The sequence below is a fragment of the Dromiciops gliroides genome, chromosome 1 (assembly GCF_019393635.1).
Source record: "Dromiciops gliroides isolate mDroGli1 chromosome 1, mDroGli1.pri, whole genome shotgun sequence".
Classification (NCBI taxonomy): domain Eukaryota; kingdom Metazoa; phylum Chordata; class Mammalia; order Microbiotheria; family Microbiotheriidae; genus Dromiciops; species Dromiciops gliroides.
Genome location: NC_057861.1, coordinates 617954700 through 617980346, shown reverse-complemented (window position 1 = coordinate 617980346; position 25647 = coordinate 617954700). Strand labels below are relative to the sequence as shown.

The 25647-nt window shown below is 40.3% G+C and overlaps 1 protein-coding gene across 1 annotated transcript; it reads left to right on the top strand.

The window, feature by feature from the left end:
• Nucleotides 1–4696: 4696 nt before the first annotated feature.
• On the top strand, nucleotides 4697–25647 carry LOC122752790 (transmembrane emp24 domain-containing protein 7-like). The gene is given in 5 exon segments (XM_043999704.1): nucleotides 4697–4890; nucleotides 7829–7946; nucleotides 19359–19424; nucleotides 25113–25405; nucleotides 25407–25647. Coding segments are annotated over 5 exon segments (912 nt in total).

Below are 25647 nucleotides of genomic sequence, written 5' to 3'. Positions count from 1 at the left end.
AAAGCCTCATATAGAGCTTAATTAGGTGGGAGATAGATTGGAAACTGGCACCTCTAGGCTAGACAGGGCTTATTGCTGGGAGATTGGAGATCTCTAACAGAAAAGGCTTTTCTTTTGGGGGTTAGCTATGTCTTATAACCCTGTGCTAAGAGGTGGGATTGTTCCCATTTACTTGCTGTTTCAGCAGAAAGAGAGAGAGGTTAAGAACGGGGCAGAGGCTGCAATACAAACAGGACCAGGGCTACACAAAGTAGAGCCGCTTTAGTCTACCTACATGGAGAAGGTAATTATTAATTGAGGGAGTTTACTCACCTGGGACTATCCCAGGTGAGCACTCTATTCCTGTCCACATGCTCCTAAATCCTTTCTAGCCCTGATGGTCTGTGATCTAAGGTCCAGTCCTAGCACAAAGCTGACTATCCCTGCTCAAGAAACCTGAATGGTTCCCCATTGCTACTTGGATAACATATAAACTCCTCAGTCAGTATTTAAAGCCCTCCAAAATCTGGCTCCTAACTACTTTCTGGGTTTCTTGGATATCACTTCCCTTCATGTGCTTTACATTCCAGCCCAAAGGGCCTGTGTATCATTCTTAGAACTTGGCGCTGCATCTCCTACCTTGGTGAGTTTGCACAGACTGTTCCCCTTGCCTGGAATGCACTCTCTCCTCACCCCGACCTTTTGGAATCCTTAACTCCTTTCAAGATTCCGGTTATGTGCCAACTCCTACAGGAAACCTTTCCCATTCCCCAGAGCCCATAATGCTTCCTTCCTCCCCCAGTTATCAGGCATTTTCTTATTTGTTCTCATGTTGTATACGTTTCACTTCCAGAGAATGTAAACTACTTTACAGTTGGAATTGTTTTTCATTTTGTCGTTATTTCCCCAGGTCTTAGCACAGTGTCCTTCAAATAGTGGGTTGGATTGGATTGAAATAGACGTCTAATCAGACCACCTATGTGAAACAACCCCAAATACTATATAACTATTTTTATTTTAGTTTAGTTTAGTTTAGTTTAGTTTTGTTTTGTGGGGCAATGGGGGTTAAGTGACTTGCCCAGGGTCACACAGCTAGTAAGTGTCAAGGGTCTGAGGCCGGATTTGAACTCAGGTCCTCCTGAATCCAGGGCCAGTGCTTTATCCACTGTGCCACCTAGCTGCCCCAATAGTATATAACTAAATGACAAATTATGTAGCACAGATCACTGCTGCCCAGACCATTGGAGGAGAAGGATTTGGGGTTTGGCAATAATAATAATCGTTAAAATTTATGTAATGCTTTAAGGTTTGCAGAGTGTTTTGCAAATATTATCTTATTTTCTCCTGAGAGGTATGTTACCTTCATTTTACAGATGAGGAAACAGCTAGCAAGTGTCAGAAGCTGGATCTGAATTCAGGACTTCCTGCCTCCAGGGCCAATGCTCCATCTACTGTGCCTTGATAGTTAAGGAGAGGTTTCCCTCTAGGGTAACTCATCTACTGTGGCACCTAGTTGCCTTGATAGTTAAGGAATAGTCAGGAAATAGGTAGAATCTAGGACAAACCCAACTTGCATGGAGAAGCAATGTGGTATCATGGAAAGAATATTAGATTTGCATGTCAAAGGGCCTAGCCTACTACTTACCTTCCTGTGTGACCTTATGGCAAATGGGTTTTGCTTCTCTGGGCCTCAGTTTCTCCCACTTGTTAAAATGAGATGATGAGAAGGAGTTAATGTCTAAGGCTCCCTTCCAAGGTCTAGGTTAGAAAGTCATCAGGTTTTGGGGGGGTTGGAATAGAGCCTTTTACGGTGAGGAAATTGTCCAGTGATTCTATGGAATTCTTCCCTCTACAAATGTAAGCCCTTCATATACACAGATTAATATATTGACCAGGTCACCATCAGATCAAATAGCGAGCTCCTTCAGGGCAAATACTGTCCCTCACTTTAGGTCTCTGTATCTACCGTTGTCCTTACAGAGTGCCCGACAGTAATAAACTCATTGAATTAATGGGGTCCTCCAGTCAATCTTCTAGAGGGAGGGGATTAGAAAGCTGGGGAAACGAAAAACAAAACAAACCAGAAACCCGTGAAGAAAGGTAACCAGCACCCAGCAAATTGTACCATGTACACATGGAACAAATAAGTGCTTAGGAAAAGGCATGTGGTGATTGGATCATCTTTACTCTTACCCCAGACCTCCTTTTAATCCTGGACAAAGCATCTGGGAGACAGTGAGCTGCTCTTGCTGGGTATGGGAAAGAACAAAGGCCATGTTTGGCTTCCACAGGGATCAGACTGTTAAACTTGATCTCATAGGACATTCCTCAGTCCAGCTGAGGTTCTAGCATTTTTAAGTCTGGTGAAATTCTGTCTTCAATCAAAAAGTTAAGTTTAGAAGAGGCAGTAGACTCCCCTTACAACAGGGGGCCATCCAGGCATCAAGAGATTCAGTAAGAAAATTTTTGTTCTTACTTCTTGCCTTCTTTTAATCTCCTTTTGGGGAAGTATCATAGTCAAACTTGAGACACTGCCTGGCTTGAGGGGTTGGGGGAGGTGGTGACCTGGCTTGCTCCAGGGCCAATGTCATTAGGAAAAACACTTCTTAATTAACCCATTGTACTAGCAGAGCTTCAGCCTGTGTGTTGTGGTGGAAAGAAACCCCTGACCTAGGAGGCAGGAGCTCTGCCGTTTTTGTCCTGGATCTGCTCCTATTGGGTAACTTTGGGCTAAGTTGCTTCCCTTTCTGGGCCTATTTTCTCCTGCAAAAATAAAGAATTGCAAATTAGTCTTCCAGCTGTAATATCTGTATTCTGGGGTTTGGGGGAACTGAAGAGACCAGCCTCCTCAAATGTTTTGAGCCATCTTATTGTCTGGCTACCTTTCACCTCCAAGAGATGCCTCTGGGCTACAAGGTCAGTTTCCCATCAAGGCTATGTGAAAGAAAGAGAGATAGGGAATACAAATGAGTTAAAAAAATACTTGGGGAGAAGATCTGGATTCAGAGCTGGAAAGGACTTTCGATGTTATCTAGTACGCCCTCTCATATTTTAAAATGAGGAAACAAGCCAAGACAGATTAAGTAATTTGCCCAGGATCATTTAGACAATGAAGTAGAAGAGCAGATTCCTAATCCTTCCCACACCACAAGGAGGCCCTTCCAGGTGAGTGTGAGGTCTCCCCAAAATGGGGCGCCAGTGATAGCCCTGGTTGTATCTAAGTGGGGAAAGTTTGGAAGTTTTATTCCAATTTTTTTCACAATATTGGGCCCCCACCTACCTCTTCTGACAGGAGCAACGCTTCTTTTTTTGGTTTGTTTTTTGTATTTTCAGGGCAATGAGGGTTAAGTGACTTATCTAGGGTCACGCAGGTATTATGTTAAGTGTCGGATCTGGATGGTTGAACTCAGGTCCTCCTGTAATCATCCACGGCCAGTGCTTATATCCACTGTGCCACCTAGCTGCCCCTCAGGAGCAACACTTCTAAAGAAATTAGACCTGTGGTCTGGGTCCTGGGTTTGCTGGGGACACAGATTACCTCCCCTCAATGTCCCCTCCTCCCCCAACTAACTTCCTTTCACTGGGCTCCGGCCTTTCAGTGGAACCATGAAGGCCCCTTGAAGGTGAAAGGCTATTAGGAGCCGACACTTAGGTTCTCCCAGAATAGGAGCTGAGTCCAATCTGTCTGCTTAGCAACTCATGCTAATTGGGAATCAGGCAGCAGGCATGCCCTGTGACAGGTTCCTTAAAGGGATAATTGGTCAGCTGCAAAAAGGGCCTATCCTGGCCCAGGACATCCTCTTTGTTGGCGAAGGTTTCTTCCCTTGCTTTAAGCTGAGATAGATGATTTTCTTCAGCTGCTACCCAGCTCTCCTTAGAATTCCTCTTGATCTTGAGACACTAGACCTCAGGACATTATCATCCCATTCTATCTGGGGCTTTGCCTATGGTCTGGGTATCATTGAATCCACTAGGGCCAAGGCTCCTAGTTATCCCAGGGCCCCCCCTGATCCAGCAGGAATGAACCTGCCTGGAAAGCATGTCCCTCCCGCTCCTCCTCTCCTTACAGAGCTGGACTTGGAGCCAGGGCACCCAGGGCAGTAATCACAAAACAGAGATGGGGTTACTAGAGTTCACCAGCAGAATCTTGCAGTCACCATAGCAGATGCCTCTCTGTTCCTCTGTTAGTAGCACAAGACAATACAGATTGTTCTTATCTGCATGAGCACCAGAGACTTCACTAAGGGTAACCCACATCAGGAGGAGACCCAGGCTGGAGGGATAATAACCTAGGAGGCCTTCAGAGAGAGATTTTTCAACTCTTGTTCTCATTCTCAACCTCTCCTTGATGGAGAAGCATGTGGGGAAATACATTGCTTCCAAGCTTTTAGAGTATGGGTGCCAAAGAATGATAATACAACCCAGTACTGTCCATTGACTGAGATAATACATGAGGATAAAAAGCTTCCATGAATTCAGTAGTAACCTCTAATGAGTTTGCATCTTATTAATCACAACAGTATCTGCTATGGATTTGAGAAATAGAAATATACATGTGCAGAGCTGGAACTAACCTGGGGGCCCTCTGGGGCTTTGTCCAGATACCCACATAGGGTAGAGTGCTTCCCCCTCATGCTTTCCCATGTCCTCTTCTTCCTCCCTTCCCCACAAAGTCCCATGGGGGACTTTCACATCTGTCTTCTTCCCATGAGGGTGAATGCCCCCAACATGCCACCTGGATCTTCAGCAGATAGGACACCTGGGATCAGCCCCAGGATCAGTGACGAAAGTGTTTGTGGCTCTCCCACTAGCACTGCAGAGGAGAAGTACAGAGCATGAACAGCTTTCTGTGTTGCTAGGCAGGTTCTTCTGCTGGCTCCGGGCCCAAGATAAACTGGGAGCCTGGGCCCAGTAATGCACGTGCTGCCAAGACCACAAGCAAGCCCCCGGATTGAATGGGATGGTTAAAATCTCAATCTCTAGTGCCTCAAGACCAAGCGAAAACCCTAAGGAGAACTGGGTGGGGAGTCCTAGCTCTCCTCACAGTCAACTCTAAAACCCTATCTTCCTTGCCCTCCCTTTCCATTATGCCCCTTTGTAACTCTTCTCTATTGATATGGTTATTAACTTCCTTCTAGATCTCTTCTTCTCAGTTTCTTCCCCATCTTCCAGTGCTTATTAAAGCCTAGTTTTCTTACTGAAGACACCAATTGCATCTCTTGGCACTTTAGTCAAAATGGGGTGCTTGTTCTCTCAGACTCCACTGCCACACAAGCCTAGGAGGAAGCAATGGCATACTCCTTCCTCTTTAGTGCCACGTTCAGACCCTCTCTTTACCAGCAAACAGGTTTTTCCACCGTTTAAAGTTAACCATATCATGGCTTCCAAGGATAGTTTCTCTGTCCATTAAACCACAGTGCCTCTCCCTTCCAGCTCTATGAAGCCTAGGGACTATAAATCAGCCTGTCTACTCAAAATTCCTTCTTTCCAATCCTGGTGGGAAAGGAAGATGAATTTTGTAGAGGCCTACCTGGGAGATGGGTAAAATGGGCCTAGGGCAGCTAGGTGGAACAGTGGATAGAGTGCTGGGTCTGAAGTCAGGAGACTCATTTTCCTGAGTTTAAATCTGGCTTCAAACACTGACAGCTATGTGACCTGGACAAGTCACTTAACCCTGTTTGCTTCAGTTTCCTCATTTGTGAACAGAGCTAGAGAAGGAAATGGAAAACATTCCAGAATTTTTGCCAAGAAGACCCAAACGGGATCATGAAGAATCAGACAGTAATGGAAAAATGACTGAATAAGTTGGGCCTATGCCTCTTGGGTAGCTATGGGTGCTACGGACTATGTCCCCTCCAGGGCTCACGTTTCTTCCTTTATTAGTCAGCTAGGTGGTGCAGTGGATGGAGCTAGGGGACCCTGGACAAATTATTAAGCCTATTTTCCTCAGTTTCTCTCAGTCTATAAGATGAGCTGGAAAAGGAAATGACAACAAATCACTCCAGTATCTTCGCAAGAAAACCCCAAATGGGGATCATGAAGAGGTTGGGTTGGGTTTTTGTCCTTCATTCTTGAAGAGGCCCCAAAATGGACATCGCTATTGTTGGAGTCAAGGCGCAGTGTTTCTGACTGATTTTTTCAGACCAATATGAACTCAGAAGATTCTACCACAGGTTGGGGCACAAATAGTCCACATGAACATTTGTTTTGTTTTTTTTGTGAGGCAATGAGGGTTAAGTGACTTGCCCAGGGTCACAGAGATAGTAAGTGTCAAGTGTCTGAGGCTGGATTTGAACTCAGGTCCTCCTGAATCCAGGGCTGGTATTTTATCCACTGTGGCCACCTAGGCTACCCCCCATCTACATGAACAATTGGAGTGGAAATGTCTCTAAATTTGATCATCTCATGTTCTTTTGAGCTACTGAAATTCTGCTTCACTAATAGAGCACGGGCGCTTGCTTTGATGTGGGCATGACATGCGAGGTGGTCCTGACAAAACAGTGTCTCCCATGGCACACAATCTATTCCAAAGTTCTTCAGAGAAACCTTGAGAGTGTCCTTGTATCATTTCTTCTGATCACCATGTGAGTGCCTGCCTTGTGTGAGTTCTCTGTAAAATAATCTTTTAGGCAAATGTACATTTGGCATTCGCAACAACATGACCAGCCCATCAGAGTTTCACTCTCTACAGTAGAGTTTGAATAGCTTGGCAAGTTTAGCTTGGAAGGGGGGTTGGGGAGAAGGAGTCAGTGTCAGGTACCTTATCTTTCTGGGTGATCTTCAGAATATTCCTAAGACAGTTCAAATGGAAGTGGATGCAGTCGACGAAGAGTAGGACACAACTGAAAAGACTGAACAAAGAACAACAACAACAAAGTTGGGAGACAGTTGTTCTAAAGGGAAATACCGCTGAGGTTGACTATAGCCTTCATAACGTCAGGGTACTTTTTGCTTTCAGGAGGCAGCATTCCCATCTAGAGGCAAGTACGTAGGAGGAAAGAATCGTTCTCATTTTTATAGTAGTCTGAGACTTACAAAGTGCTTTTCTCACAACAATCCTGAAATGTGTTATGATTTCCCTTTATTTATAGATGAAAAATAGAGGTTTGTACAGGTTAAATGTCTTATCTAAATCACACAGAGTAGTAATCAGAGTCAAGGCTTGAATCTAATCTTCTGACTCAATGTTACTCAGTTTATATTCTTTTAGGGCTTTTTTCCTAAATTTTTATGGATTTCCTACAATCTATCCTCCAGGTCTGTCAGTTTATTCTGTATATTTCCATTTCTTGGGATAATTAAGCGATTTTCCATGGCTGTATTTCTTTTAGTGAATTTACATGGGTTATTTCCTTTTCTATTACACTAGGCTATCCAGTAACAAAGTCTCGAAACCTAAACTCATAAGATATTTTGTGCTTTCCCTCCACCAAACTCAAACCAAGCTTACTGCATGTAAAAAAGTAACCCAGTTTTAGTTATGTATGGCTTAATTTTCTTACTACAGATGATGCCATGGTTCTCCAGATAGTGCTCCTCAACAGTGTGTTTTTTGTGAGGGATAAATCTGAAAAAATGTCAAAAAACTTTTGCCAAAAGTTGAGGTAACCCTAGAGGTTGAATCTATCAGCTGGCTCTCATTATTGCCCCAACTTGGTTCTCTTGTTTCCAGTGAATCAATTTGATTGATGACCTCTACTAATATCTCAGGTATTATGTTGATATATTAATATCAACTCCAATACCATTCACTGGGACATTAGCCATTCATCTAATCATTAGGCATGAGTAACAGTTTATGATGCCCAAAAGATAAAGGAATGCTAATTCCATTCATTTCCCTATGGAGAATCCTCCAACATGGCAAATGGGAAATATTTATCTGGACTGGTGTGCACTTGGTACATTTTGACAAAACCTGCAAAATATCCCCGTGTAGTGGAGGCAATGTGCACTTGGCCAATGAGGTACTGGCCTAGGACTCAGAGGACCAAAGTTCCAGCCAAAATTGTCAGTTTCTTAGTATAATTCCAAATGGATAAGTCATTATTCTTTATTACTTTCACAGAGTTGTTGTTGAAATAAAGTGAAGCAATATGTTGGAGAGAACTTTGTAACTGAAAAGCACTATAGAAATGAAAGGAATTAGTATAAGGTACATTACTATTCTTTTATTTTCAAGTTTTTATTATAAATGGAAAAACCATCAACAAATATAGACAAATAAGGACTAAAATCTTATGTAAAACACAATATTTATAGAATAGAATCAATTTATTGGGTAGCAAAGTGCCCAATAGATTGTTTCTTTGCACAGACTGCAAATAAACTTTTGCGTTCTGTGGTCACTTTCAAAATCTTCTTGAGATTCTCTTGGTTTTTTTTTCCATTTACACAAACATATGTATACACATATACATATCCATACATATTTATATATTGTATTAGATACATACATATGTATACTTTTGGTTAATGTATCATCCAGTTTAGATTCTTCTGGGTTTCCCTCCCCCATTTTTAGGGATCTCAGCTACATCCTGACCTATCTATCCTCCAAGCCTGTCAATTGATTCTGTATGTTTTCCAAATCTTAGGATAATTAAGTGATTTTCCATGCCTGTATTTCCTTCAGTTGATCTGCTTTGACTATAATTCCATTTCCCATGTAGTTAAGTCTGTTGCTATTTTAGTCAGTTGATTTCCGTCCATGTTTTCAATATTCCTTACATTGACCACTTTCTTCTTAATTTCCTGCCAGTCTGTTTTAACATCTTCCAATTCTAGCTGAAGTGCTCATGATTTTTTACTGTCTTCATCCACATTCTTTTATATGGTCTTTTGACTTTTTGATAGTGAGAATTCTTACTTAATTCTTAAATGCACCATGGATCCTTTGAGAATGTCTCTTGGGATCACTTGCATTGTGCTTCAGTTCTGGTATGTTAGCTTATTCATTCCTGGGGCAGTATTTTCTAATTGGTGGTCAGCACTTTCTTGACATTACTTGGTTTCTATTTATGTGTGTCAGTGTATATGTGTTCAGCTGTTTTTTGCTCACTATTGGTGTTCCTATCATTCTTTGAGGGGTACACAATGGAGCCTAGGTGTGGGCCCACATTGATGTTAAAGTCATAATAAGTTATTGTTTAGTCTGTTTCAATAACAGCAGGTATTTTAAAAATACCTACTAGTCAAAGCCCAGTGATAATCCATGGGAATACAAAGACCCAACAAAAGAGTCCCTACCCATGAAGGAGTTTACATTCTGCTGGGGGAGAGGGAGAGATCTAGCTTGTACACAATTAAGAACAATGTAAGGGAAGTTGAGAAAAGAAACAAAAACTAACAACTGTGGGATCAGAGATGGTTCACCATCTTGGCACCTGAGCTTATTTTAAGGGGAAACAATGATTCTGAGAGACAAGGATAAGGAAGGAACACATTCCAAACATGGGGAGCTAGCTGCCTGTGTGATTGCAGAGATAAGAGATGGAATGTTGAGTTCAGAGAACAGCTAAGTGATCCATTTTGACTGGGATGTAGATTTTGTGGAAAGGAGTAGTATAAAACCAGGATACAAACAGTGGTAGGCACCATATTGTGGAGGGCATTATTGCCAGACTGAAGAATTTTTTATTTTATCTTTGAGGCAATGGAGATCCACTAAAGAATATTTGAGTCAGGGAGTGACCCAGATAGACCTGTGCCATATTTTATTTAGCAGATATGTGTGGGATGGATCAGAGAGTGAAAACCAGGAGACTGTATTATAATAGTCCAAGTGAGAAGCGAAGAACGGCTGAAGTAGGGGGATGGATTTATGATTAAAGAGGAGAGAAATGCAAAAAATAATGCACAGATTTCATGTGTAATTGTCTTTTTATTATGCTGTGTTATGGAAATGCATTGTTTTTATTCATATATTAAAAATAAAATAAATAAAAATAAAAAAAAGAAATACTGCCAAGGTAGAATTGTCAAGACTTTGGCAACAAATTGGATATGACCAGCAAGGGAGAGGGAAGAGTCGAGGAGTCTAGGTGATGGACTTCAGAGGATGGTGTCACCCTCTCCAGAAACAGGAAGCTTCTTTTAATCTCAACCCTACTCTGGGTTTCTTTTCTTGTAGCACTATCATCCCAATAGGAATCATGATTTTCTTATGAACATTTCGTGACTGCAAGTCCTATGCATAATCCAATGGAAGCTTTTAGCCCTTAGATGTAAAAAAGCATCCTATGGTTCTCATCTTCCCAAGATTGGACAGTCACACTCCTTCACCTGCTCTGTGTGCCCCAGTGGTCTTCTAAACTCATAAGAAGTCTGACTTAGGAGGGTGTCCCAGAAGGGAATTCATGACTGGAAATAAAAACAATTAAATGATGAAGACAATGTACTCTACTGAAGAGAATTGTGGACCAGGAAACAGAAAATTTTGGTTTGAGTCCTTTTTCTACCAGTTACTAAACACATAACTTTAGATATGTGACCATGTGGTACAATGGGGGAAAGTCTGAGAACATGGGTTCAAATCTGAACTTTACTCCCTACCGATGGAGCCTTCTGGACCTCAGTTTCATCAGTCATAAAATAATAGGTTTGGACTAGATGAACTCTAAGGCCCCTTCCAGCTCTAAGTCTATAATCCCATGATCTTCTTTGAGCTTTACTTTCCTCATCTGAGAAATGATGCAAATATCACCTGCCCTGCAGGTTTGATTTCTTTTTTTTTCTTTAAAATTTTTTTTGGCAGGGCAATGGGGGGTTAAGTGATTTGCCCAGGGTCACACAACTAGCAAATGTCAAGTGTCTGAGGTCAGATTTGAACTCAGGTCCTCCTGAATCCAAGGTCAGAGGCTTATCCACTGTGCCACCTACCTGCCCCCTGCAGGGTTGATTTCTAAAGTCCCTTTCAACTCTAGTTCTATTATTCTCCTGTGAGCATCAAATCAGATAATTTTTATAAAAGCACATTGAAAACTATGTACACTGTCTTATTATTATAAATAAGAAAGAAACTATATCCATCTATCTATCATCTGTCTGTCTGTCTATCTATCTTTCTATGTTGTTCAGTTGTTTTCAGTTGTGTCTGACTCTTCATGACCCCATTTGGGGATTTTCTTGGCAGAGATACTGGAATGCTTGCATTTCCTTATCCAGCTCATTTTACACGTAAGGAAACTGAAGTAAACAGGGTTAAACGACTTGCTCAGGGATACAGTGTCTGAGTCCAGATTTGAAGTCAGGAAGATGAGTCTTCCTTATTCCAGACCCAGCACTCTATCCATTGTGCCCATACATACATACATTATGTATATGTATATGCATATGCATGTGCATGTGTATATGTCTATGTCTGTGTCTATCTCTGTGTCTATATCTATGTCTATGTATTTAGAAGTTCATTTTCAAAGGCTAAGATGTAGCAACCATGACCTTTGTTCATTCATGTTTTGGGGAAAAGATACCCTCAGAACCAAGAGAGAGTGTGTAGCTACTGAGAGGGGAGGAGGTAGAATTGTCAGTTCTACTACTAATCTATAACATTCTAGTTTATGATTTTCTATCAGGATTCATATTTTACAATTCTTGTTACCCCAACTGTATCTATTAGTCAGCTTGGTGGCACATTGGATAGAGCATTGGATTTGGAGAAAGGAAGCTCTGAATTCAAATTTTGCTCCAGGCCCTGTGTGACCCTGAGCAAATCACTTAACCTCTCTGAGCCTAAGTTTCCTTATCTGTAAAATGAGGATAATAATGGCACCTACCTCACACATATGAGGATCAAATGAGATAACTAATATAAAGCACTTTGCAAACTTTAAAGAACTACATAAATTCTAGCTATCATTATTATCTGGCACATGTTTGTTGTTGCTGCTGATCATAGTAATATGCATTCATTAAAAACTATACAGGTATCCCTTGACTTGTAAATACCCAACACATCTTCTTGATAGTATAGGCAGCAACCAAGCTGTTTAAAGCCAGTGATACTCCCCTGATAGTTGTCTTTGGGAAATATATAAATGAACAGCTCTTCCCCACTCAAATCTAAGCTAAATCTACCTTTGGGAAACCGTTTTGTTTTTTTTTCCCTACAAACATGCAACATATATTCATTAACTCTTCTTTTCCATTTTCTTTATTATTCTTGGGTTGGGTTGTTTTGTTGGGTTTGTTTGTTTCTTTGTCTTTTGGTCCACATTTTCTTTTGCAATATAGCTTTTATGAAAATGTTTTACATGACCGTACATGTTATGATTTATATCAAATTGCATGCCTTTTCAGGGAGGGAAAGGGGAGAGAGGGAATTTAGAATTCAAAATTTTAAAAGGGAAACATTGAAAATTTTTGTTCATATGTAATTGAGAATTTTTTTTAAAGAGCCTATTGGAGGCCTAACACTATCCTAGACATGCAGGCTACAAGACAAAGATGAAAGATTACTGTTCCTGAGGATCAGAGGATCATGCATCTAGAGCTGGAAACAATTATAGAGCCCATCTAGTCCAATTCTCTCATTTTACAGATGAGGAAATTGAGAGGGAGGGCTTAAGTGACTTCCCCAAGGACACATAGATAGAAGCATCAAAGACAGGATCTGAATTCAGATCCTGTGGTTTCAGAGCCAGTCCTCTTCTAATGTATTATTACATCTTCAGAAAGATTTCCTTTTATCTCCTCATGCTCCTCTAATTAAATCTGATTTTCCTTAGCACTTGTATTTATTTCTTAATTGATTTGACTGCTTTGCTGTTTGATCAGTGCTTTACCAGTGTTGTTTCCTATTCTTTTATATATATATATATACATATATACACTATTTTAGCTACATTTAGCACTAAAAAGACTTTTGTAGGCTAGCCTAGGAACTATTTATGACTGTTACTGATGACTATCTTTTTTATGGGCTACAAACAAACTTTTGGAACACAACCAGAGACCATGTGTTATAGGACAGGCCTGACTCAAGCCAGTCAGTTTCAGGATTGGAACAAAATGAAACACTTGTAGAACAGTAATCTATGTAGCAGTAAAGAAAAGGAGGTTCACTAAATCATAACATGGAAAGGATGTTCAGCAAGGATCCAGCAGTGATTCAGTTGAGCCCAGTTCCCCTCCCTCTGTGTTACTGGCACATAGCTCAAGTTTGAGGGAGAAGCTCCCCATTCCTCAACAATTTTATTTTGTACTTAGGTTTCTGAGAAGCTACATCAGTAATCCAAGCCTTAGCCCATTGAATCAATAAAGCATCTTAGATAGTTTCAATACTTTTTAAGTGTAACCCCTCTTAGAAGCTTCCAAGGATTAAGATAAATCCCTGGGGGAATTTGTCCTCTGTCACAAGAGGGAATGAGATCTTGTGGTGGCACTAAGTTTGGGACCCTGAGAGGCAGATGGAACAGAGAGGAAAGACTATTTGGGGAGAGACATTGTGTGATATAGCTTGGTAGGGCATCAGCTACTAGAGAGTAGAACTCAGTGAAGTACTAGTGAGCAATAGTAGAATCCTCTCCCGCATTAGTTACACAGCCATCTTCTCTCTTTCTCTTTTCCCTTTCCTCCCCCTACAGAGAAAGTTTTTTTTTCCTGTTACACAGATCTTTCCTTGTGTGTGAGGTTTTGATTGTTAAACCTGATTTATTTTGATAAAGAGTTTGTTCCTTTTTGTTTCAGTATGACTATAAATACCATCCAGTCTGCTAAGGTGGGGAAGGCTCAGAAAGAGTTTTATATTTCACAGAATATATAAGTTAGGACCTCACTACTGATTTTGTGGTCAAAGAGACCCCTGGGGTGGGAAGAACTTTTTTATGAGCTATTTTGTCCTATATCTTTCATAGCAAAATCCCAAGGAAAGAATTAGAACAAAACATGCAGTATTCTTTCTGTTTCTCCCTTAAGTCTTGAGTCTTTCTTTCATTTCTCTTGGCTGTAGTCACCTGATGTGGCTCCCTGGCTGATTGCCTGGCTTCCCCTGAGGCTAAGTGGTTCCCTTCAAAGTCCCCTCTAAAGAGAGGAAGGGAGGGAGAGGAGCAGACTAACAGAAAGTTCTGGCTCCACTGGACCCGGAGATAGAGACAATGCGGTCTGGGGAATTTTGTTTTTGTTTTTTTAACCTCTCTTTTTCTGGTTGGGAGGAGCAAGGGTGAAGAGGGCAATGACAGCCCCCTGAGACAGTGACATATTCAGGCTACCTAAGGAAAAACTAGCCTAGCTTGCATGGGGGTGATCATTGCTTCTACCACATCATGTATGATTTATTCTTCCCTATATTCCATAAAGTTTCTAGCTCCTCACACACAATAAGCATCCATTTGCAGAAGAAATTTGTGCTAGCATTGTCAATGTTTATTGATCGATTAGACCTGAGTTTACTCTGCTTCTTAATAAGCCAGATACTTCAATATGCACAGGAAACTAGGAGGGAAAAAACACCTGGGAGGCATTTCTTGAAATAAACAAACTCTTCCTTAAATATGGATTAGAAAAAGATATCTCATGTACCCTAAAAATTGATTCTAAGATAAAACAGGCTACAGAGGATAGTACTATTACCTAAATGTCCATCTCCCTAATTCATAGAAATTTCTTATGTATACCTAGCAAGTCATAAGTTTGCCCAAATTCTGTTATTCTCTTCTCAGAATGTTGAAGGATTTATTGGAATTCTTGTTTTCTAAAAAGGCAATGAATGATAAACACAAAAGTCTCAGCTATTGGAGTTAGGTCTTGCTACTTGACAAAAACTGTTGGAAAAACTGGAAAGCAATCTGGCAGAAACTAGATATTAATTAACATTTCACACCATATACCAAAATAAACTCCAGATGGATACATGAGTTAGAAATAAAGGGTGATATCATGAGGAAGGAAGAAATTATCTATTTTTTTTTGTTGTTTTTTTTTAGTGAGGCAATTGGGGTTAAGTGACTTGCCCAGGGTCACACAGCTAGTAAGTGTCAAGTGTCTGAGGCCGGATTTGAACTCAGGTACTCCTGACTCCAGAGCCAGTGCTCTATCCACTACACCACCTAGCTGCCTCCTGATGTAGCTAAAATTAGAAGAGAATTGGGTAAATGGGAAAAAAATCTTTGTAGCAAGTTTTTCTGATAAAGGTTTCATTTCTAAAATTTATGGTTGTTGAGTCATTTCACTCATGTTTGATTCTGTGATCTCATTTGGGGTTTTTTGTTTGTTTGTTTTTTGGTAACAGTACTGGAGTGGTTTGCCATTTCCTTCTCCAGCTCATTTACAGATAAGGAACTGAGGCAAACAGGGTTAAGTAACTTACTCAGGGTCTCACAGCTAGTTAAGTCTAAAGCCAGATTTGAACTAAGGAACATGAGTCTTCCTGACTTCAGGCCCAGCACTATATTCACTGTATCACCTAGCTGTTACAGGGAACTATTTTTTGATGGGGCAGTGAGGGTTAAGTGACTTGCCCAGGGTCACACAGCTAGCATGTGTCAAGTGTCTGAGGCTGGATTTGAACTCAGGTACTCCTGAATCCAAGGCCAGTGCTTTATCCACTGTACCACCTAGCTGCCCCCTCAGGGAACTAATTTAAATTTAAAAGAATTAGAACCATCACTCCATTGATAAGTACTCAAAGGATGTGAACAGGTATTTTTCAGAAGAAGAAACCCAAACTATCAATAGCCATATGGGGGGAAAAGCCCTAAATCACAAATAATTAAAGCAATGCACAACTTTGAGTTTTCACCTCCCACCTTTCAGACTGGCAAAGCTGACAAAAAAGAGAGATGATAAATGCTGGTGGGACTATAGGAAAACAGGTACATCAATTCTCTTTTGGAACAGTGAACTGATCTAGTCATTCTGGAAAGCAATTTGAAACCAGGCTCCAAAAGTTATTAAACTGTGCATACTCTTTGACTCAGCAATGACACTACTAGGTTTATACCCCCAAAGAGATCAGAGAAAGAGGAAAAGGACCCATATATGCAAAACTATTTATAGCAGTTATTTTTGAATATGCATGTTTATAATAGAAGTCTTGTTTTTCTTTTATCCTCAAATGTGGAAGAGTGAGGTAAGGGAGGTGAGAAGAAAAGAAGGTGGCTTTTCATTAACTGGGAAAAGAAAATTTAATTTTAAAAAAGGAGGGGGTAATGTAAGCACCAAAGGACATGATAGGAAGCAAAGATAAGGGAAAAGGGAAAGGAAAAAGGGAAGTTGGCAAAGGGGTTTGTGCATCCTTCTTTGTTACAGTCAGGGGCACAATGGAAAGAACAATGGATGAGGAGTCAGGAGACTTTGTTTCTGATCTTGCTTCTTATCCCAGGAAAGTGACCTCACCTTTTCTTTTTATTTATTTATTTATTTGTTTGTTTGTTTGTTTTTTGTTTTTGTTTTTTTGGTGAGGCAATTGGGGTTAAGTGACCTGCCCAGGGTCACATAGCTAGTAAGTGTTAAGTGTCTGAGGCCAGATTTGACCTCAGGTCCTCCTGAATCCAGGGCCAGTGCTCTATCCACTGCGCCACCTAGCTGCTCCGATCTCACCTTTCTAACCCTCAGTTTTCTCCTCTGTACAGTGGGGCACTTTTACTAGAGATGGTCTTTTCAATCCTTCCAATTCTAAAATACTATTATTACTAGAACAATGAAGTCATGTTAGAAATTAAAATAGGCTCTCAAGGGAAACATAAAATAGATAGTTTTCTGTCTTAGCTACAGACTTCCTTGGAAGCTCAGGGTAGTAGGCAGGACTAGATACCTTCTTAGGGCTTCTGGCTATATCTTCTGGCCTATCATATAACTGTGTATCTTTAGCTGAAAATATCTAACTATTAAGTTTTATGGCTTTGGAAAAGAAGATTTAGAGGGGGGGCATCATAACTGGGTTTGAAAGATTTGAAGGGTTGTCATCTACAAGAGAGAACAGACTTATTCTGCTTAGTCCCAAAAGGTGCGGGACTAGGAGCAATGAGTGAAAGTAGCAAAAGGACAAATTTAGGCTTGATGTCAGGAAAAATATTCCTAATAATTAGATTATCCAAAAGTAGAATGGGCTACTTTGGGGTGTTAATGATGCCCTCCTTGCTAGAGGCCTTTAACGAAGGTCCAATGATGCTCTAAAAAATCATGAGCTGGTGGCAGCTAGGCAGCAGAATGAATACAGTTCTGGCCCTGGAGTCAGGAGGACCTGAGTTCAAATCCAGCCTCAAACTCCTGATACTTACTATCTGTGTGACCCAGGGCAAGTCACTTCACCCCAAATGCCTTTCCGAAAGAAAGAAAGAAAGAAAGAAAGAAAGAAAGAAAGAAAGAAAGAAAGAAAGAAAGAAAGAAAGAAAGAAAGAAAAAGAAATCATGAACAGGCTGATTTTAGAAAAGCACAGAAAGACTTGCATGAAATATTGAAGAGTGAAATAAGCAGAACTAAGATCATGTTGGATACAGTAATAGCAATAGTGTTAGAAGAATAAATTTGAACGACTAAGCTATTCTGAGCATTTCAAATATTCAAATCAACTACAAAGGACATATGAAGGAAGATGCTATCTACCTTGAGCGAAAGAACTGATAAACAGAAATATGCATAGTATGGCTTTACTACCCCCCCCAAATAGATATGTGTGTACACATACATACATATGCACATATATACACACAAATATGTATGTGTATATATTATATATGTAATGCATGTACACACATATGTATGTATATATTTAATATGTATATCTATTTATTGATATCTGTCAAATGGTGGCCTCCTCTAGTGCAGGGAGGGAGGGAAGGAAAGAGTTTGGAACTTAAAATGTAACAAAAAATAAATTTGAAAAAAACTAAAGGCTCAGTGAATATTTCTGGCCACATTTTAAAGAAGATTTGTGTTCAGATATGAGTTGGACTAGGTCAGTCAGTCAATAGTACTTATTAAAACTCCTACTATGTTCCAGGAACTGTGCTAAGCACTGGGAAGGTCCAAGATTTCTTCTAATCCTTTAGATTCTGTGATTCTGGCTCTATGGATTTATAGAAACTCGGTCTCACGAGTCAAGAAGGTGCTAGGACCATATATAATATTTACTCCAATGATAATAACACTTTATCTACCTAGAGAGTCTTTCATCCAATGATCTCAGAGCACTTTACAAGCATTTACCATGTAAGTCACCTCTCTGAAAATTACAGTGTTTTGGCAGGTGATTCAATAAAAGGCTCATTCATGGCAGTAAGCATTTTAGTTTTTCTTCAATATAAAGAATTATGGTTTTTGTAGTTTATTTGACGTGAAAGAGTCAGTTTAGAAAATACAACAGATTTCAGAAGGCTTTCAAAGCAATGTTCTCTTCCAATAAAACAATCACCATCAGCAAAGGAACCTTGGTTCCAATGAAAGAATGCTTTCAATTGGATTGGTCAGTCAGCAAGGTATATCTTACTACATTGAGGAAGAGGTTATTTATTAAACATCCCACTTTATTCATAGCCCGGTGCTGAGCACTTTGGGGCATAAAGAAGGGAGCATAAGAAGAACCACAAAGCAGAAGATTGGGCCCCCATCATCCAGGAGCTCAGAGACAAGAACTTCAAGCTATAACCCGAGGGAATATAAACCAATGGCAAACAATAAAGCATAGACCATGCATTAGTCCTGTGGAATACCAAACAAGAATGAATTCAGTTAAAGAAGGGTTTTTGAAGAAAATCAGTCTTGAACCTGGTCTTGAAGGTAGTGATGGATGGGTTGATGAAGAGGAAGCAGGCAAGCAAATTGTGTGTGTGTGTGTGTGTAGGGATGTAAGATTGAAGACATAGAAAGAAATGGGTAGGGCAAAGAGATGATGAGACATCTGTCTGGGGCAGAAGGGATAGGAGAGCCATGCCCCAGATCACGTGGACCATTTTTTCCTACTTGTTCCCACTGACTGCAGCCCCCAAGTCAAGGCTGATGGTGCTTGGATGAAAAGCAAGGAAATGGTGATGTCGATTTTTCACTAAGTATCATAAGGGCATTATCTATTCAAGCCAGAAATAAAAGTGTGGAGATTGTCACATTATAGATATTAATGTTTTATCTCTGAGACCAGTCCCAGACCACCTGGAGAATCCTTATATACTACACCACAAGAAACACCATTCTTGTCATTTATAAGGAGGGAAAAGCCTGCATTCAATTTCATACTTCCCAGGGATAGCTATAAACCACCTGAAAATGGAAAAAAAAATTAAAGTGAAGAGAAAGGCCTGGATAGTTTAGATTACTTTCCTAAACACATGTGTGTGTGTGTGTGTGTGTGTGTGTGTGTGTGTGTGTGTGTGGTCATCCCCACTTAAGTAAAAACATCTTTTTCTTTTGAAATAAAATCCTTTTGGAATTTGTTGTTCCATAGGCTTCCACACCAAGTTTCATCAGCAATGGCTATAAGACACAGCAGAGTAATTATGATCTTTTAAGAGTATGTTTAGGGGCAGCTAGGTAGCACAGTGGATAAAACACTAGCCCTGGATTCAGGAGGACCTGAGTTCAAATCTGACCTGAGACACTTGACACTTACTATCTGTGTAACCTTGGGCAAGTCACTTAACCCTCATTGCCCTGCAAAAAAAGAGTATGTTTAGTGAAAGATAGTTACCAGGTTATTTCCACTTAACACTCTCTTCACTGGATCTACACCAAGCTCTATTTGTCCATCCCTTCACAATTGAAATCTACTTTGTAAAGTATTGCTTTTTTAAAAAATTCCTGCTCCGGTAGTGTTTTGTGAAAACTCAAAAGAAGCAACAGAATATAGAGAAGCCAGTATGTTGTTATGGAAAGTGTGCTAGTTCTGGAGTCAGAGGACTTTCTACCAAATCTGTCTCATCCATTCAGCACAAGTCACTTAAGTGACTCTCTGAGCCTCAGTTTCCTTATCTATAAAATTAAGGAGTCAGGCTAAACCAGAGGTATGAAACTTGTGCCCATAGGCTGCCCCACACAACTTTTGAGTGCCAACTAAGCCAGATTAAAATCTAACTGGGGGGGGCGTGGCTAGGTGGCGCAGTGGATAAAGCACCAGCTCTGGATTCAGGAGTACCTGAGTTCAAATCCGGCCTCAGACACTTAACACTTACTAGTTGTGTGACCCTGGGCAAGTCACTTAACCCCCATTGCCCCGCAAAAAACAAACAACAACAAAAAAAAATCAAACAAAAAATCTAACTGGGAAATGTTTAACAAAATAAATAAAAATATAATAACACACAGATAATGCTCATTTGTGTTTTTCTAAGTCAGTATGTTGTGGCAGGGATCCCTTTTCTGTTTGAGTTTGATAATATTGGTTTGGAAGGTCTCTACATCAGTAAGTCAATAAACATTTTTAAGTGCCTACTATGTGCCAGGCACAGTGCTCTTCCAACTCTAACTCTATGATTCTGTGAAGCATTGGAATTATGCACCTGACCAAAGCAAGCATTTTGTGAACAGGGAGAAGAAATGGAGATTGTGCAGAGTTCTCCCGTTATACATTCTTGTGAAGCTCTTTGCACCAGCATCACCAAGGTCAGACCCAAGACAAAATTGTGATGTAGGTTTATCTTTAGTACCTGTACCTCCTTGGATCTTTTCTCACTTTCCCCATATCCCTAACAGATGGTCTCAAGCATTTTCATAAGAACCCCCAGCAGCAGGCCTTTCCTATAAGACAACCCCTTCCTTTGTTGTTCCTCTAAGGGCTGGAAAATGTTCTCTTATATTTAGCTCACTTCTATGTCCTTGGAATTTCTGCTTCTGCCCTCTGGAACCACAAAATATCTTTTGCTTGATACACCTTTTAATATTTTAAGATACTAAGGTGTGTCCATTAAGTCACTAAGGATTACATGAGAGATATGGTCAAGATTCTGTCTTGTTTTTTGAAATGTCCATGTTACCATTTTTGTTCAAGTGGCCAAGGCAGAGAGATGCGGGCTAGATAACAGTACAGGTAAGTGGATTTGGAAAAGGTGGTTGAATGACAGGACCTAAATAGTAATCATTAATGGGTTAATATTACCTTAGAGGAATGTTTCTACTGGAGAGTCCCAGGGATTTGTCATTAGATCTTCATTGTTTATCATTATTATCAATGACTTGGAAGAAAGTATACATAGCATACTTGTCAAATATGCAGATGCCACAAAGCTGGGAGTATAGCTTATACACAGAATACTAGTCTGCATCCCCAAAAGATCTCAATGGGTAAGATGACATTTGATAGAGCTTAATGTAAAATCCTACACTAAGATTTTTTTAAAAATCAACTTCACATGGGTAGGGTGGTGAGGGGCTGGAAATGTAAGTTGATAGAAATTTGTCTGCAATGGATTTTGGGGTTCTAGCATCCTTAAGAGGAGTCATGATGTGACATGGCAGTCGCAAATAAAGCAAATGCAATCTTAGGTTGCTTTAAGAGAAAAACTGTGTAGAAACATTATGGTTCAACCTGCATCCTGATTCCACAGCTCTCTTTTTTTCTTTCAGGATGTGGAGAGCATTTTTCATCATGAGTCCTTTGGAATTATCTTAGATCATCGTATTGCTGAGAAGAGCCAAGTCTATCACAGTTGATCACACAATGCTGTTGATACTATGTACAATGTCTCCTGGTCCTGCTCATTTCATTCAGCATCAATTTATGTAAATCTTTGCAGGTTTTTCTGAAATCCACTCGCTTATCATTCCTTACAGCACAATAATATATTCCATTATTCATATATCACAACTTGTTTAGCCATACCCCAATTGATGGACATCCCCTCAATTTCCAATTCTTTGCCACCACAAAAAGAGCAGCTATAAATATTTTTGTACATGTGAGTCCTTTTCCCTTTTTTATGATCTCCTTGGGATATAGACCTAATAGTGGTACTGCTGGGTCAAAGGGTATGCACAGTTTTAAAGCCTTTTGGGCATAGTTCCAAATTGCTCTTGGATTGGAAGTTCTTTGAAAGCAAGAGCTGTATTTCTTTGTATCCCCATCAGCTAATATTTAACAAGCCTTGTATGTACTTCAATGATTTAATGATCTGGGAATCTCACAGATGTGAGTCCTCCTCCATCAATGGAGATCACAACCCTTCTAATTCTTTGCAACTCTTGTTTATGTTCCCCAATATATCCCCCACAAGGGATCCACCCAGCACCCTGGAAATCTTATTCTAGGGTTTTTTAACATTACTCAAGCATGAAGGAAGAACTTGGCCTGCCAAGACTTACACGTAACAGGTTTTAAAATTTAATTTAATAGTTGTTGGATTGAATCAAATTGCTCCTTCTATCAATCTTTGCCTTCAAGTGAAACCATATTTGTCTGCTTCCTCTCCCCATACTCTCATCCTGATTTAGTTTAACTCTACTCTTCCCATTCCCTTTCCTTTTCTGCTCTCCGGAACCCCTGCTCCATCACTAACAAATTCCTTTCATCCTACATGTCTTCTTTTCATACTTTCCATCTTCTTACATTTATGGAAACCTGCATTTCTTTAGAAGACTGCATCTCTGGCCACTCTCCAGTGTTGATTGTTCCCCCCTGACTCATTGGACCAGTTGGAAGAATTAGTGTACTCTTTACTTCTCACTGCCACATCTACATCCTTCTGCTGCCAACATCATTTAACAACCTCTTCTCCTTTGAGATTCATTTCAGCTGTCAATATCAACTGATCCACATTTATTGGTATTCCCCAAAGCTCTGTACTAGTCCCTTTTCTCTTCTCTATCTGCATTCTTTGTCTCTCTGTCTTTCTCTGTCCCTCTCTCCCTCTCTGTCTCTGTGTGTGTGTCTCTGTGTCTGTCTCTCTCTGTATGTCTCTCTGTTTCTGTGTCTGTCTGTCTGTCTTTTCAACATCTCCCATTATGTTTAATTATCATCTGCAGGTAAATCACTCACAGATCTCTATTTCCACAACTAGTATCTCCCTTGACCTTCATTTCCATATCACAATTGCCTAATGGTTGGATGTTAAAACTGGGTGTCCTGGAAACATCTCAAACTCAATGTAGTCAAATCAGAATTTATATTCTCCCCAACCCACCCCTCTTCCAAACTCTCATAATCAAAGGGACCATCATTTTCTAGTCTCCCAGGTTCATAACCTTGGTATTATCTTTGACTTCTCAGCATCTCTCACCTTACATATGTATAATCAGCTGAAAAATCTTGTCCTTTATATCACCACACCATCTCTTGCATCTCACCTCTTCTCTCTACTCAAGTAGCCACCATCTTGGTCCAGACACTCATCAACTTTTACCTAGGCTACTGTGATATCTTCCAAATTGGTCTCTATGCCTCATGTATCTCCCTCTCACAAATGCATCCCAGTCCATCCTCCACACAGCTGTCAAAGTGATTTTCTTTAATTGCTTATCTAATTATGTCACTCTCCAAATCAATAAGCTATGAGTTGGAGCAACTAGGTGGCACAGTGGATAGAGCACTGGCCCTGAAGTTGGGAGTGCCTGAGTTCAAATCTGACCTCAGACACTTACTGGCTATGTGACCCTGGGCAAGTCACTTAACCCCAATTGACTTAAACATCTGGAGTCATCCCCAGTCATCCTCATATATCTCTATCTATCTATCTATCTATCTATCTATCTATCTATCTATCTATCTATCTATCTATCTAGCCACTGGACACAGATGACTCTGGAGGAGAGAGTGAGGTTGGTGACCTTGCAAAACCCTCCCTCGCTTAAATCCTATTCACTGCAAGTCATGACATCACCCCAATGTCATGGTGCTCTTCCAGAAAGAAGGACAAACAACAACAAGCTATGAGTTACCTATTGCCTCTAGAATAAATTAGAAATTCTTCCTTCATAACCTAGTCCTAACCCATCTTTCCAGACTCAGTAGAGACTTACTCACCTCTCTGAAATTTATAGTCTAGCCAAACTGATCTTCTTACTATTCTTCATACATGGCTCTTCATCTCCTTTCTCTATGTTTTTGTATTGGCCATTTTCCATGCCTGGGAGGCATTCCCTCTTTACCTCATGTCTATCAAGACACAATTCATGCACCAATGAAGCTTTTCATAACTCCTCCCAAATACCAGTGTCCTTTCTCTCTATGTTGTATTAACTGCTATTTATTCTATATAGACTTATATGTGTACATATTGTCTTCCCTGATAGACTGTAATCTCCTTGAGAGTCGAGAATTTCACCCCCATGCCTCCCTGGAGCATTGCATATCATAGGTGCTTAATAAATGCTTGTTGATTGATTGATCTAAATCCTTGTTGGTATAATTTAGCAGCCATTCTAATATAATATAATCTAGCAAGTCATTCTCTCTCCTTTCCCAAGGAGTTCAGCACTTGGCTCATAATTGTCTTTTCTACCCAATACCTGCCTTTTTTTGTTTTGTTTTGTTTGTCTGTTTGTTTGTTTTTTTAAGTGAGGCAATTGGGGTTAAGTGACTTGCCCAGGATCACACAGCTAGTAAGTGTTAAGTGTCTGAGGCTGGATTTGAACTCAGGTACTCCTGACTCCAGGGCCGGTGCTCTATCCACTGCGCCACCTGGCTGCCCCAATACCTGCCTTTTTACTTAGGTATTCAGTGTACATTATGATATACTTTGGAACAGTGTCCTTCTAGTTCATCAGCCTCCTCATTTTCATTAGACACATTTTCACTTCACCTCAGTCATTCACAGGGATTATATAACACTTCAGATCTCACGATCACCCATAATGTATCACCTCCATGATTCTGAACTCTGAAGAAGTTCAATTCTTTGATCATAGCCTCCTATCCTCCTATCTCTTCCTCTGCCTCACTCTCTCTAAAGAGTCTTCATCCTCACTGTGACCTCCAGTTATTCCAGTCCTTCCTGTCCCTATGGTCCATTGTCCTTGCTTTGGACTCACTCATCTTTTTAACCTATAATTAACCATTTCAACTATACCTCCTAGAAGAAACAAAGGGAAGAATGTGTTAAGATAATGGATTTAGCAGATAAAACTGATTGAATCAACTGGATTAAATCCAGCAATTCAAACAGTTAAAGAAGAGAATCCAGCTGACAAACTTAAGCTGAATAAAAATGACAATCATCATCATAGTTCAAGACTCCACTTCTTTTGCCATGGAAGGGTACATATTTCACAGAAATGTAGAAGTAAGCAGTGCTTCTACGAGGACATCACCCAGGGCAACAAGTACACCCTCAAGTTCCAGGTGACTACTGGTGGTCATTATGTTGTAGATTGCTGGTTGGAAGATCCTGATGGTATGGTGTTATACAGAGAAATGAAGAAACAGTATGATAGTTTTACCTTCACTGCATCCAGAAATGGAACATACAAATTTTGTTTCAGCAATGAGTTCTCTACTTTCACACACAAAACTGTGTACTTTGATTTTCAAGTTGGAGAAGATCCATCACTGTTTCCCAGTGAGAATCAGTGCTCTTACACAGATGGAAGCTTCTTGTGTTTCAATTCATGAAGCTTTGAAGTCTGTCACCAACTACCAGGCTCATTTCCGACTAAGAGAAGCTCAAGGACGCAGCTGGGCAGAGGATCTAAATACCAGAGTGGCCTATTGGTCTGTTGGAGAAGCCATCATTCTTCTTGTTGTTAGCATAGGGCAGGTATTTCTTCTGAAAAGCTATTTCTCAGATAAAAGAACCACAACAACCTGA